General features: G+C 59.2%; 1 protein-coding gene across 5 annotated transcripts; it reads left to right on the top strand.

Moving 5' to 3' along the window:
- Positions 1-1094: 1094 nt before the first annotated feature.
- On the top strand, positions 1095-12157 carry PRMT2 (protein arginine methyltransferase 2). 5 transcript variants are annotated; one of them, XM_027857425.1, is made up of 11 exons: positions 1095-1144; positions 4477-4576; positions 5181-5288; positions 6196-6378; positions 6529-6690; positions 7457-7621; positions 7901-8076; positions 9702-9831; positions 10012-10148; positions 10977-11148; positions 11880-12154. In XM_027857425.1, the coding sequence occupies exons 2-11, from the start codon at positions 4490-4492 to the stop codon at positions 11910-11912; spliced, it is 1353 nt and encodes a 450-aa protein (XP_027713226.1). In that variant the 5' UTR covers positions 1095-1144; positions 4477-4489; the 3' UTR covers positions 11913-12154. The 5 variants fall into 5 exon arrangements, with proteins under 5 accessions (XP_027713226.1, XP_027713227.1, XP_027713225.1 ...); XM_027857426.1 differs by lacking the exon at positions 1095-1144 and adding an exon at positions 1644-2327; XM_027857424.1 differs by lacking the exon at positions 1095-1144 and adding an exon at positions 3620-3732.
- Positions 12158-12816: the final 659 nt, after the last annotated feature.

Here is a 12816-nt window from a genome sequence, read left to right as displayed (position 1 = left end):
CGGGGGGGCAGGGAGCCGGGGCCGGGGGCCGGGAGCCCGGAGCCGCTGCCCCGCCGAGCGCCGTCCGCGCTCGCTGCTCTCTACCGCCACCTACTGCGGAGAGAGGGGACGGCCAGAAGGCTGGCAGCTGTGGTTCGGGGCGAGAAGGCCGCCATTGGCAGGCCTGGAGAGGGGCACCGCCTGGCACTGAGAGAGCGCGACCCTCGTCCCGCTCAGCATGCTCTTCAGGGCTGGCGGGGACGCCGCGGCAGGTCGTCCTTTCCTTCTCCGACTCATTTTCCAGACGAGGAAACTGAGGCGGGCGGAGCTGGTAGGGCTCTGAGTCCAGCGCGCTCTCCGCTGCGGTGCCACCTGGCATTGCTGCCAACTGCGCTTAGGATTCCATCGCGTCGATTACCTGCAATGTTTATTACTTAGGCCCGGGAGCCGCGTGGCCGCAGGGGTGGGGGAGGGGCTGGGGTCGTTCCCGGAGGTTTCTTAAGCAGAGGCCGAGGCCGCACCGCGGGGTCTCCTTTTACACCCGAGGAAACTTAGGCCTGGCGGCCGGCCCTGGTCCCACAGCTGGGGCGGGGGGACGCAACGGGCCTGGGTGTGCCTTGGTCTGCCTTGGTTTCCCCGTCTGTCCAAGCGGGATGCTAAGGCGCCCCCCCCCACCGCGTACCCCTCCCGGGGCCGCCCGGACGCAAAGCGCTTTGCAAACCCCGAAGCGCTTGAAACGGTCGTCCCGCCCGCCCCGAGGCCGCCGCGAGTCCGGCCCCTCACTTGACAGACGGGGAAACGGAGGCTCCGGAGAGAGGAGCGACTACCCCCGGGTTCCCATCCAAGGTTAAATACGAGGAAACTGAGGCGGCCAAAGAGGCGGGGGGGAGGAGCCGACCCGCGCGCACGCGCAGACCTCCGAGGAGGAGCCACCACCGCCCGGGACCGGGAAGCGATGGAAGGATGTGCGCAAGCGCCTTAAGACAGTCACGTGGGGTCCCTCGGGCGCTCCTAGGAGCCGGGGGAATAGGGAGGGCGGGGCGAGGGGGTTATGGGTGGAGCCCTGCCGAGGCCCCGCCCCCGCCGTCCCACGCTTGCGCAGTTGACCCCGGCGCTCAGGCTGCCCCAGGCAGAGGCGGTCCCGGCAGTTGCCTCCTTTTCCTGGGTAAGATGGGGACGTGGGAGGAGGGGGCTGCGTGGGGCCAGCCGGCCCGGGCTACCTCAGTTTCCCCACCCGTGACAGGAGCGGGTCTGGAGAGGGGACAGGAGAAGCTGGGGCTGCCTCAGTTTCTTCATTTGTCAAATGCGCGGGGGGAGGACGGGGCGCACCGGCTTTTCTCTGAGACCCCCGGCCCCTATCCCGGCTGCCTCTGTTTCCCTGTTTATTAAAGGGAGGGGGGCCCGGTACACAGTAGGAGCTACATAAATGCCCATTGCTACATACAGCACGATTAACATTTATGAAGCGCCACTGCATACCACCACAGCACGCTGTGCTAAGCTCCGGGGAGAACAAGTCCCAGGAGGACAACGCCTGCCCTCACGCAGCTTCCAGTCTAGTTGGGGAAGGCAGCGCCGAGGAGGGAGCTGAAAGGGGAGGGGGAAGGGGCAGAGGCGAGGGAGGGCCCTGCTGCTGGCCGGCTACCCAAAGGACGCGGTCTCCATGACGACGAGTTTCCTGCTGGGGGTGAGAATGATGGTGGGTGGGAGTCAAAGAGGTCGCTGAGACCCTCACTTCTCCCTGCCTCAGTTTCCCAATCTGTCCAATGAAGAGGTTGGACTGGATGCCCCTTGTCTGAGGAGTCTGTGACCCAGGGTTGGAGACTACAGCAGTAGCCTCCTGCCCTTGAACTCTGACCCCAAGCACTCATGGACTCAGACCTGCAGAGGACAACCTCTGAGAGGGTGTCTACCAGCCCCCCTGCTTTGCCTAATGCCCAGAGAGGGGGAGAGGCTTGCCTACAGTGGCAGAGGTAATGAGGGAGTCCAGATTCAAACCCAGGACCCAGGACTCCAAACAGACCAGCACCCCTTCCACTGCACCATACTGCCTCCCAAGTCTAGGTGGATCAGAGGTGGTCTGGCGGAGTCTGCCGGCCCAGCGTCTCTCCCGTGTCCTCTCCACTCACACGGCCCCCAGTCCGATGCAGACCCTCATCACCTCCTACCGGACCTTAACAGACATTTGTTAGTTGGACCAAAAATGTTGGCAAAGGATCATTCTTTGGCAAGGCCCTTCTTGAAATGGAACTTCCCCAGACCATCCCTGTTGAGTGACCGGTCATCCACAGCGTTGGGGGCCACCTTGACTACTGTGGGAGAAGGGGCCAAAAGCCCAGCGTCCCCAGGTACCCCACAGGCACCTTCAGCACGGCTCCTGGGGTTAGCCCTCGCTGGCCTTGCCTTAGTGTCCCTTCCCCCGCCCCCCCCCCCCCCATTGCACCAGGAATTACCCACCCCGCCCCCCTTAGGAAGAGCCTGGTGTTGAAGGCTCACAGCTCAGCCAGCTTATCCTAAGGGAGCGGAAGGTCTTGGCTGCCGCAGCACAGACCTTCAGCGTCTCCTTCTCGCCACTTACAGGAACCAAAAGCCTTCGCTGCTGCAGGTGGAGGATGCCGGAGGCCTGGCAGGGTTCTCCCTGTCTGGCCCAATGGCAGATGTCTTTGGTTACTGAGATCAGCGAGGATGAGATGATGGCGCCCTTTTCTAGCTCAAAAGTAGACATTCTCCTCCAGTACATACACTGTTCTTTCGTTGTGTACTGTGAATAGCCAGCCTCTTTTCTTTGTTTCCCACAGTTACTCTGAATAATGTTTAGCTTGCGAACGCTGCCCCAAGAGTCTGTATGTGAGGAGACTCTTAGGTGAGGGCAGTGGTGGGTTGCTGTCCATCTTCCAGTCTGTGCCAGAAGAAACAGCTCCTTGCTGCACTCTTAATTGACTTCTCACCACTAACATTCGACTGCCATCTCGAGACCCAGACTGATGAGTGATAATCCTCCTGGGTCTCTGAAAAATCCCACCCCACGGTGCTGGAGCTGTCCTCTTTTTAGGATCCAGGCTTAGTCAATTCTCCATATGTGGCCACTCGTATAAAACTCCTTCCCAGAGGCTTGGACAAGTGGCAAGGGAAAAGGCCCCTCCTTGCTAATTTCCCATGATGCAACCTGCAAGTGGGTTTCCTTAAATGCTGATTTAATGAGGCTTAATTGTCTCTGCCTGGGGCTGCCCGGACTGATTAGCCTGTCTGAGCCATGGATGCAAGGCCCCCCCCCCCCCCCCAGCTGCTCCGAGAAGGTTCTAGGGACTTTATCTCTCTGTAGCTCTCAAAGGAGGGCCATCCACACAGAAGGCATGTGGCTCCGAGTAAGGCTGGGGGGGGGGGGGGGGGGGATGGAGACGATACTGGTTCAAGCCCCAGCTCTGCCCCTGATGGATGAGTCGTGTGACCCTGGGCCAGTCAGTTGGCTTCATATAAGAGCTCCTGAACTGGTCTTCCAGCATCGGAGTTGAGAGGAGCACTCAGGGGTCATCGAGGCCCACTTGGACTGCAAAAAGGAGACCTGGCAGGTGGCCCTCCAGCCCCCGTGCAGAGACATCCAGGGACGGGCGCCCCTGGGTCCCCCAGGCAGCCCCTTCCATTCGCGGGCCGCCGTGCTGGCTCTCGTGAGCACCACGCCTGGGCGAGGCATTCGCTGACAATCTTCTAGTGATTTTACCAGGAATCGGACTCAGATTTGTTGGCCTCTAGTCCGTGGGTTTTAGCTTTGTTTTGTTTTATTGTTAACCATGTTTCCATACAGTTGTCTGTTGTTCTTGTTTTTTGTAACCCTGTGTGTCCTCTGGTTCTGGGAAGGATCCGTAGGCTTCACCAGGCTGCCTGCCCAAGGGGTCCAGGACACACAAAAGATGAGGACCTTGCCCCAGTCTCTTCCCTTTCGTGGAAAACAGAGCCTTTGTCCTTCTGTCTCCAAAGTGTGTCCAAGAGTGGCCCAGCAGTGACCTAGCCTGGTTCTTTTAGCTCCAGTGGACGTGGTTCATCTGGGCCAAGGGACTTGTGCACGCCCAGGGCGGCCGGACCCTTCCTTCTTGGGTACCCCCTCCCCACTAGCTGTGTTTGCTCTGTTACCTCCGGTGCAAAGGTCACCCTGTGATAGAGGAAGCCAAAGCAGGATCAGAATTGCCTGGGTCCTCTGTGCTGCTGACCACACAGTGGCCCGCTCCCGTGGTGCCCTGCACCAGGTCCTGCGTACCTGGCAGCCGGGCCAGCAGTGACTGGCAAGCAGAATACGAGACGAGACAAGAGCAGAATACAAGACGAGACAAGACGCACATTGTAAACTCCCTCTAGCTCTCCTGGAGGAGAAGCAAGTGCAGACCTGCTTCTTTCACAGCTTTGCTTTGGCAGGGGGAGTGGGGGCGGGGCGGGGCTTAGGACAGACTTCAGAGTGGTGATAAGTGTAGTTAACCATCAGTGCTTTCTCTCTTTTAATGTTAGAAGCCAAAAGAAGATGAAACATGAAGAGGAGGACCCCAGCGGGCCAGAGCCGAGGAGAGCTGTGGCCCCTCGCCGTGGCGCTGCCCCCGGGGAGGCACAGGTAATCTGGAGCTTGGATGTGTGGGGGCAGATGAGCCCTGAGACCGCCCACAGCAGCCACGTTGGGAGGATGCTGATGGGGCTGACCAGGGATGGTGGGAGCCCCTCAAGTCCCAGAAGATAGAGCCGCTGGCGGCCTGTGGGCTCAGAGGGGGTCAGACTGGATGTTGAGCTTATAGGCTGACAGCAAGCGGACTCCCCGTGTCCATCACATCCTGCAAAAGTCACCCTGCAACAGACACCCCGATCACCAGTGGAGGTGAAGCAGAGGCCTGGGGCTTCCTCGAGGCAAACAGAAGCCTGCTGGCGGCGGTCCTAGCGCCCTTGGCCACCAGCTGTCGTCTGAGCGCATGCGACGGATCTGCCCCTCGAGACACATTAAGAGGCATCCGGAAATGGTGGCGCCTGCCCGCTAGCCCTTGTTCACGAGCTGTGATGGGGGAGGGGAAGGGATGAGCGTTTATTAAGCACCACCTGGACACTTGTAGCAAGATGGGGCAGCAGTGACCATTAGGTGACTGGCCTTTACTGGCCTTTATTTCTGTTGAAATCCTTGCCCAGACGTTCCAGCCCAGCCCCCATCTCTTTGCCTTGGTTTTGTGCAGAAAGTGGGAGAAACCAAAGAACGGGATGATGAAGACCGTGTAAAAGAGAGTGCAGAGCCCGAGGAGCTCGTGGCCATCGCAGACTACACAGCAGTGGATGAGACACAGGTGACGATGGGCGAGCCCGGCTGTGACATCAGACCTGGATTCCTGACGCTTCCCTGGGCATGGACTGTGGCGTCCAGGACAGGACAGGACTTATGTCTGAGCAGCTGAAAAGCGTGGCATCCGGAAGAGGGGGTGGGGACACCCTCTGCAAGACTTGGGGGGGTGGGGACTCCCTCTGACAGGACTGGGGGGGGAATGGGGACACCCTCTGCAGGACTGGGGGAGTAGGGCTGGGAATGCGGGACAGAGAAGGGACGTGGAGCACAGGCAGGGAGGAATCGCCCTCCAGAGCCAGAATGAGCTGGGAAGGGCTCAGTCTTTAGATTTTGGGCTGCAAGCAGAAGCTAGGAAGTTCATGTCCCGTTTGCCCGAGTCCTCTCTTCAGCGGGCCGAGCTGGCCAGTTGGCATTTCTTTCCAGCAGCGTCCTGACTGATGAGCAGAATGGGGGTGGGGGGTTGCCCCATGACGCCCCTGGAGGACTCGAGGCCTGGGTCAGAGGACGCACCCAGAGTCTGGAGGGGCCAGACTTGCCTCCGTCTCCTCTTCACCAGCTCTTGACCCTGTCGCCAGGCACCCGGGCATTGAAAATGGGCAGCCCTGCGTGGGGATTGTCCAGCTGCCGGTCTTTCCGAGGTTGACAGGAACCTTCAGTCGAAGCTGATATTAGTGGCTCGTGGGGCGTCCTACTCCGCATCTTACACGGTTCTGGGCCTGCGGCCCGGAGTGATGGCCGCAGCAGTGTGGCCTAGACCCCGGCCCCCAGGAAGTCAACCTTCACGTTCACTTACGGTGGCCCCTGTGTCCAGGCCCCGCTCCAGGGAGGGACGGCCTTAGCAGTTCTCTTCAGAGGCTCCATCTGGCAGTTTCTGGCCTCGTGAGACTTCCTTCCTGCCTCTTGTTTTCCAGCTCAGTTTCTGCAGGGGAGAGAAGCTGCTGGTGCTGAGGCGGGTGACGGCCGAGTGGTGGTGGGGCGAGCGGGAGGGCCGCTGCGGGTACATCCCCGCCAGCTACGTGATGCAGAGCTTGGAAGACCCGGAGCCTGAAGACACGTGGCAAGACGAGGAGTACTTTGGCAGCTATGGAGCCCTGGTAACGCGTCTTTGTGTGAAAATCTCTCTTTGACCTTCTGTTTCCTGTGTCCTAAAGAAGCTTTCTGCCCCCTCCAGTCTTGGTCACGATGGGTGGCATTTGCGGTCACCTCAGCTGACCAGCACCAAGACGGGCATGCGTTTCCTTTAGAGACTCCACTTGGAAATGCTGTCAGATCAGCCGAGGACAGCTGTGTACCACCAGGTGATCCTGCAGCACAAAGAATTTCTGCAAGATAAAGTGATTTTGGACGTTGGGTGCGGCACGGGCATCCTCAGCCTCTTCTGTGCCCATTACGCACGGCCCAGAGCAGTGAGTACAGACGCCACGGGCGGAGCCTTGCCTCTGGGTGGAGGGAGCTCAGTCACCCGCCCCAGCTGCTGGCTGTGAGGCCCTTACCTAGGCACGAGGGGTATGAGCCATCGTCCCCGACCTCCCAGATGGGGATCTCTGTCTTCAGGTGTAAACGGGCCATTTGTCTGCAGCTTGGTAGTCTGAGCAGAGCATCGCCTAGGGCGCTAAGTGACTGGCTCTGGAGTCATACGGCCCGTGTGAGGAGGCCTAAGGTGGGCACGGATGCCCAGGCACTCCCTCCCCTTGGTCTCCTGTGTCTCCTCCATCCGAGAGCCTCGTTCCGCGGTTGAGACGGTGCCTCCATGCCAGGCTTCTACACCCGGGGGTCAGAAGATTGAGAATGGGCAGGCCTTCAAGGCCTTCTGCTCTGGCTCCATGATCTCACAGATCTCTAGCAAGTTTAGAGGGTCTCAGTGGTAGCAAACAGGAACAAGATGTACACCCAAGGCCAGCTCCTGTTCCACTGTTTTATTCTCGCAAAAACTCACGGAGATAGGCAGTGTGAGAGTTGTGGTATCACACGCAGGTACTGGCAGCCGAGTATCCTTAACCGGTAGAGATGACACGGCCCAGGGGGAGCAGCGGGGGCAGCCTGGGCCCCTCGGCTCCTGCCGTGGTTCTCACACACCACTCACAGACAAGGTGGAAGACCCATTTAGGAGTGTTGGCACTGACATGCTGGGTGCCAGCCGAGCAGTGAGGGTGCCCTTCTCCACGCCCACAGGTCTATGCCGTGGAGGCCAGTGAGATGGCCCAGCACACCAAGCAGCTGGTGCTACACAATGGCTTTGCAGACAAAATCACTGTCTTCCAGCAGAAGGTGGAGGACGTGACCCTGCCGGGGAAGGTGGATGTGCTGGTGTCAGAGTGGATGGGCACGTGTCTGCTGGTGAGGAGCAGCCCGGGAGCGAGTGCAGGGAGCGGCGCGGGCCTTACCCTCCTCAGAGGCCCCCGGGAGCAGCACCTGCTTGACTGAGGCTCCGTGATGAGCCTCACAGGAGCCGGTGGGAGGAGGGCTCAAGCTAGGCCAGGCCTTGACTGGCCAGAGGCAGCTTGGACGTGGCTGCCACCTGGGGCCAGGGAAGGGGTCAGGGTAACTGACCACGGAGCAGAAGCATCAGGTCCACACTCAATGCTTCACTTGTGTCTTTTTTCCCTCTGTCTGTAGTTTGAGTTCATGATTGAGTCTGTGCTCTTGGCGAGGGACAAGTGGCTTTCCCCTGATGGGGTCATTTGGCCAACCACGGCTGTGATCCACCTCGCCCCCTGCAGTGCTGAGAAGGACTATGACCACAAAGTCCTCTTCTGGGACAACGCCTACGAGTTCGACCTCAGCTCTTTAAAGTGAGTGGCCCCAAAATGAGCTCCCCACAAGGCCAACCAGGACTGCTGCGTGGGCTGAAACGGGCAGGGCTCTCGATAGCCTGATGGATGATGCGCACAGTCGGCTCGCTGTGTTCCAGCGCTCGTCCACGATCAGCTGCCAAGGCCCTGAGCATGTGCCAAGATGGGGGAGTGGGCGTCGAGGCACGGGGGCCATCAGGTAGCCTTCGCGAAACCCCAGCCGGGGGATGAAGGCATCGTTGGGGCTGGGCAAAGAAGGGGCTGCCTGGAATGGCTTTGTGTGTTCTTGTAAACAGGAGCTGCCTGGTCCGGGGGAAAGAGGCAGCAGACCTGGGTTCAAATCCCGCTCCTGTTACTTACTCTCATGTGACCTCAAGCAAATCATTGCTCTGCTCTGGGCCACAAGCTCAGGCCTGTAAGAGGGGTGGCCCCCGAGCCCCTTCCCGGCTCCAGAATGGAGGTCTTCGTGTGGGGGGAGGGGTGGCTGGTCTCCAGCTTCACCACACCAGCCTTCAGAGGTTTTGCACGGGGTCGTTAACATCTCTGCCTTCATTCTTACCTCTACTCTGTGTTCCTTATGTATCCCTCAGTTTCCATCCGCACCCCATGTAAGGCCACCTCTCTGTCTCTGTGTCCTTCTGTCGGTCTCCCCCTCTCTCTCTGTGTCTCTGTCTTTCTGTCTCTCTTCTTTCTCTCCTCCTCTTCTCTGTTGCTCTCTTTCTCTGTCTGTCTCCCTGTCCCTCTCTCTTCTCTCTCTGTCACTGTCTCTATCTCTGTCTCTGTCTCCCTGTCTCTCACCCTCCCCCCCCATCATCATCATCATCATCATTCAGGGGCTCTCTTGTGCCCCCTTCTTTGGGGATGAGACTGAACCAGCGACCCCTTCCATCCTTTGGATCAGAAGGCTTCCATCTTTCTCTTGGAGATGTTGCAGCGATTCTTTCCCCTTGGGTAGGGACACATTTGGGGGTGTCTGTTGCAGTTCAGCCTACATCGGGGGTGTTTAGCCCCAGGGCCCACCTTTGGGCTGGGAGATGCGCCCTGGTCCATCTGTGCTCTCTTCCTTGTCCCCTTGGGTGCAGTGAGAGATTTCAGTGTCCACTAAAAGTCTGTGGTCCTGGCTGGGGGTGTGGCTGTCTCTGTGGAGGCTGCTGCCGTCCTGATACGGGAGCAGACAGGGTGAGACGACAAGGAGAGGGGAGGGAGGCCGTGAGCGCGCTCTCAGGCCGGGTGTCCACAGGCCCAGTTGTTTGCTGACTGCCGACGACGCCTCCCAGCTCTTTGAGCGTGATGCGCATCAGCTGTCCCTGTTGCCCCCCATGTCCTGGTGTGAGAGAGGCAGAACAGGGAAGCCCTGACCCGAAAGGGGAGGGGCGGTCAAATGGCACGTGACTCGGAGTTTGTAAAGAGGGCACCAGCAGACGTCGGAGCGGTGTCTTCTCTCTGGCTTGCACGTGCCGTGGAGCCCCGGCGCCAGCCCCACTTGGGGCACGCCTGGGGAAGCAGACACCACACCCACACAGCTGGGTCCCTTTGCGGGCGAGGAAGGGAGGAGACGCCTGCTGGGGCTGGGGCCGGCGGCCGTCGCAGGACCTGATTCCAGCTCTTTCTTCCACCTCGACCAGATCTTTGGCCATCAGGGAGTTTTTCGCCAAGCCCAAGTACAATCATACTTTAGAGCCGGAAGAGTGCCTTTCGGACCCACGTCCCGTCTTCCAGTTGGACATGAAAACCGTGCAGATCCCTGACCTTGAGGTGAGAGAGAGGCCCGGCCTTGGCGTCCCCGCAGGCCGTCCTCTGACATGGGCAGCCCTCCCTGCCCGGGGCCCATGAGCGCCTTGCCTGCAGACGCTGGGTGGGCCGCTCCCCTGCCTGCCTCTTCACGCACATCGGGCCGTGGCTGCAGACCCTTCCCTCTCTGTTCCCTCCCCCCAGAAGATGAAGGGCGACCTCTGCTTCTGCATCAGGAGGTCCGGAACTCTGCACGGGTTTTCTGCCTGGTTCAGTGTCGAGTTCCAGAGTGTGGGAGAAGACAGACCGCAGCTGGTGCTGAGCACAGGCCCCACGGACCCGTGAGTGTTTGGGACGGTGACCCCGGGGAGGTGGCAGGGAGGCAGCCCGCGTGGCACCCTGTGGCGGAGTGCTGTTTGCTTTTCTGTATTGGCTTTGTCAGGCAATTTGATTCAGAAGCGGTTTGGGGCATAACTGAGGAAAAAGGAATGAAGAGCCCGGGGCTTTGGTTTAAGTTCCAAACGCTGATTCTTCAAAAGCTAGAAAAGCAGGCTAGAACTATAACGTATTAAAATAACTAGAAGCACACATTAAGTGTCTGCTGAATACCAGGCCCTTGGCAGGAGGCGGCAAGGTCACAAATGGGAGGGTCCAGGTCATGCCTTTGACCGTTCTGCCTGCGTGACCCCGAGCAAGCCCATAACTTCTCAGTGCCGTGCACCTCCAAGACCGTCACACGTGACAGGCGGGAGGCCGTCACCCGCGGCAGAACAGCCTGACCGGCTCGTCCCTTCTGCCTCCAAACACAAATGCGGGTTTGGTGCCAGGCCTTGGGGAGCTCCCGGATGAGGGAACCCCGTCCGCCAGAGCAGGTCGGTGCCAGCTGGCGGCAGAGGTCAGGTCTTCCTGCCCTCTCTCTGCTGTTCCTCAACTCTTTGGAGAAAACTTCTACTAGACCCTGTGTCCCTAGCCAAGCTCTTGAAGAGTTCTCATCGTATCCTAGGATTTGGGAAGCAGGAGGGACCTTAGGAGGGAATCTCTTCTAGTCACCCCTTTTACAGATGAGAAAACTGAGGCCCACATGGCTTGACTTAGCGCTGCACCCCAGGGTTCAGCCAGTTATTGTGGGAGCGGGAGGGGTCCTCATTCGGTGATGCCTTTGCTCACAGCACAACGCATTGGAAACAGACCTTATTTATGCTGGACGAGCCTTTGGCCGTCCGTGCCGGAGATGTGGTCACTGGCTCCATCGTGCTGCAGAGAAACCCGGTGTGGAGGAGGCATATGTCCGTCACCCTGAGCTGGACTGTCACCTCCGAAAAAGACCCCACCTCTCCAAAGGTACCAGAGAGGGAGGGCCCTTCAGTGGCAAACACGGCCGTCTCTAATCACACGGTTGGCTCCTGGCTTCTCCCTCTGATGTGGGTTCTGGGTGACAAAGAAGAGGTTTCCGTATCCGCAGAGCCTCGGTGACGCGAGGTTGGGTAGCGGAAAGGCCATGGTGGGTCCGTCCAGACACAGCTCAGTCCATCCGTTGGGCTTGCATGGGCCACGCCATCCAGGGTCTTTTCCCCATGGAATCCAGTAGACGTGGGGTATATGCAGAGGCGTCCTCTCCCCCAAACTCTTGTAGAGAGCCTGAATGCGGTCGGTGACTGCTCTTATTTTCACTGTGACTCCTTTTGAGGCATGGCCTAGAGTCAGTGGTTTCAAATGTGAAGTAAAATCAGACGTGGCCCAAGGTGTCAGCCGTCCTTCCAGCCAGCTTACAGAGTGGACGCTCAGCAAAGTCCTCTTCTCCAGGTGTAGACTGGAGGTCTCAGGGAAATTGGCATAAAGGACAATTGGCTTCCCCTGGGCCTGGGTCTGAAGCAGAAGGAAGACCCACCATCCAGGGCTTGGCAGGGATTCTGGGCCAGGCCTGACGGTTTTGTGTTGAAAGGGAGGGGTGTGCTCCATGGAGCAGTGTGGAAAAGCACCCTGCTGTGTTACTGTGAGGAAACATCCCTGAGTGCTCAAGAAATGGAAATCAGGAACATTGGATTTCATCCCTTTTCTCCACTTTGTTTCAGGTTGGAGAGAAAACCTTCCCCATCTGGAGATGAGGCCACCAGAGGGCCCAGGCCGGCAGGTGGGATGACGACTGTGGGGGGTGTGGCTGGGCCCCCTGCCCACCTCCCCAGCAGCCAAACTGAAATGTGAAAGGTTGGGAAGTGGCCAAAAGTTCTGAAGCCCCTTAGGACACCCTCATTTTACAGGTGAGGAAACTGAGGCCCACGGAGGCGAACGGACTTGCCCTGGGTCACGCAGGGAATGGCAGAGCGAGGAGGACCCAAAGGCTGCCCGCCACAACACCATCCTGCTCGTGCCTCTCCGACAGCCCAGGACATTGCCCTGACCCAGGCCCCTTCTCCGGGCGTCGGGCGGGGGTCCTCCCGCTCTCCTCCTTCAGCTCCATTTCTTTGAACTCCTCTTCGTGACCATAGGTCACAGGCTGGCATGTTCTTGTCATGCCTCAAGGCTGACTGTCCTTGACCTTGAACTGCCCAGGCCTCAGTCTTCCAGAAACCTCTCTATTCCTCCTGCATCCTTGCCCCCGAGGGCAGGTGGACGTCCGAGAGCCAAAGGCCAGCCTCTTCCAAGCTCACGACGTTGGGCCCGGAGCCAAAGGCCACTCTCTTCCAAGCTCACAATGTCGGCCGTTGTCACACAAAGCTCCAGGTGGAGACATGTCAAGGACACATCTTGTCTGAATGTCATGGGGGAGGGGAGAAGGGAGAAGCCCTGCCTTGTGACCTCCCTGTCTCCTGGTCTTCCGTGGCCACGAACAGTCCCTTTGTTCTCGGGGCCTCCTCGCTTTGTCTGTGGCTCAGGCCTCACCCGCCTTTTGGGGCCTGCCTTCCTCTGTGCATTACGGTTCTTCTGGTGCCCGTAATTAGCCCTCCCGTGTTTCTTGGAGCACGCCTCATTTCTTACTGCACAGTAACAGGCTGTGGCCTTCCATACCGT

The sequence above is a fragment of the Vombatus ursinus genome, unplaced genomic scaffold (assembly GCF_900497805.2).
Source record: "Vombatus ursinus unplaced genomic scaffold, bare-nosed wombat genome assembly UNPS02012147.1, whole genome shotgun sequence".
NCBI classification, from domain to species: Eukaryota; Metazoa; Chordata; class Mammalia; order Diprotodontia; family Vombatidae; genus Vombatus; species Vombatus ursinus.
This window is presented reverse-complemented; position numbering and strand designations above follow the sequence as displayed.

What these genes read in the sequence shown, in the direction of transcription:
- PRMT2 (XM_027857427.1), top strand. Translation starts at nt 4,490, where the DNA reads ATGAAACATGAAGAGGAGGACCCCAGCGGGCCAGAGCCGAGGAGAGCT. An exon ending in CAGCAGTGGATGAGACACAG is followed by an intron (nt 5,289 to 6,195) that starts GTGACGATGGGC and finishes CTTGTTTTCCAG; the next exon opens with CTCAGTTTCTGCAGGGGAGA. An exon ending in TTCGACCTCAGCTCTTTAAA is followed by an intron (nt 8,077 to 9,701) that starts GTGAGTGGCCCC and finishes CACCTCGACCAG; the next exon opens with ATCTTTGGCCATCAGGGAGT.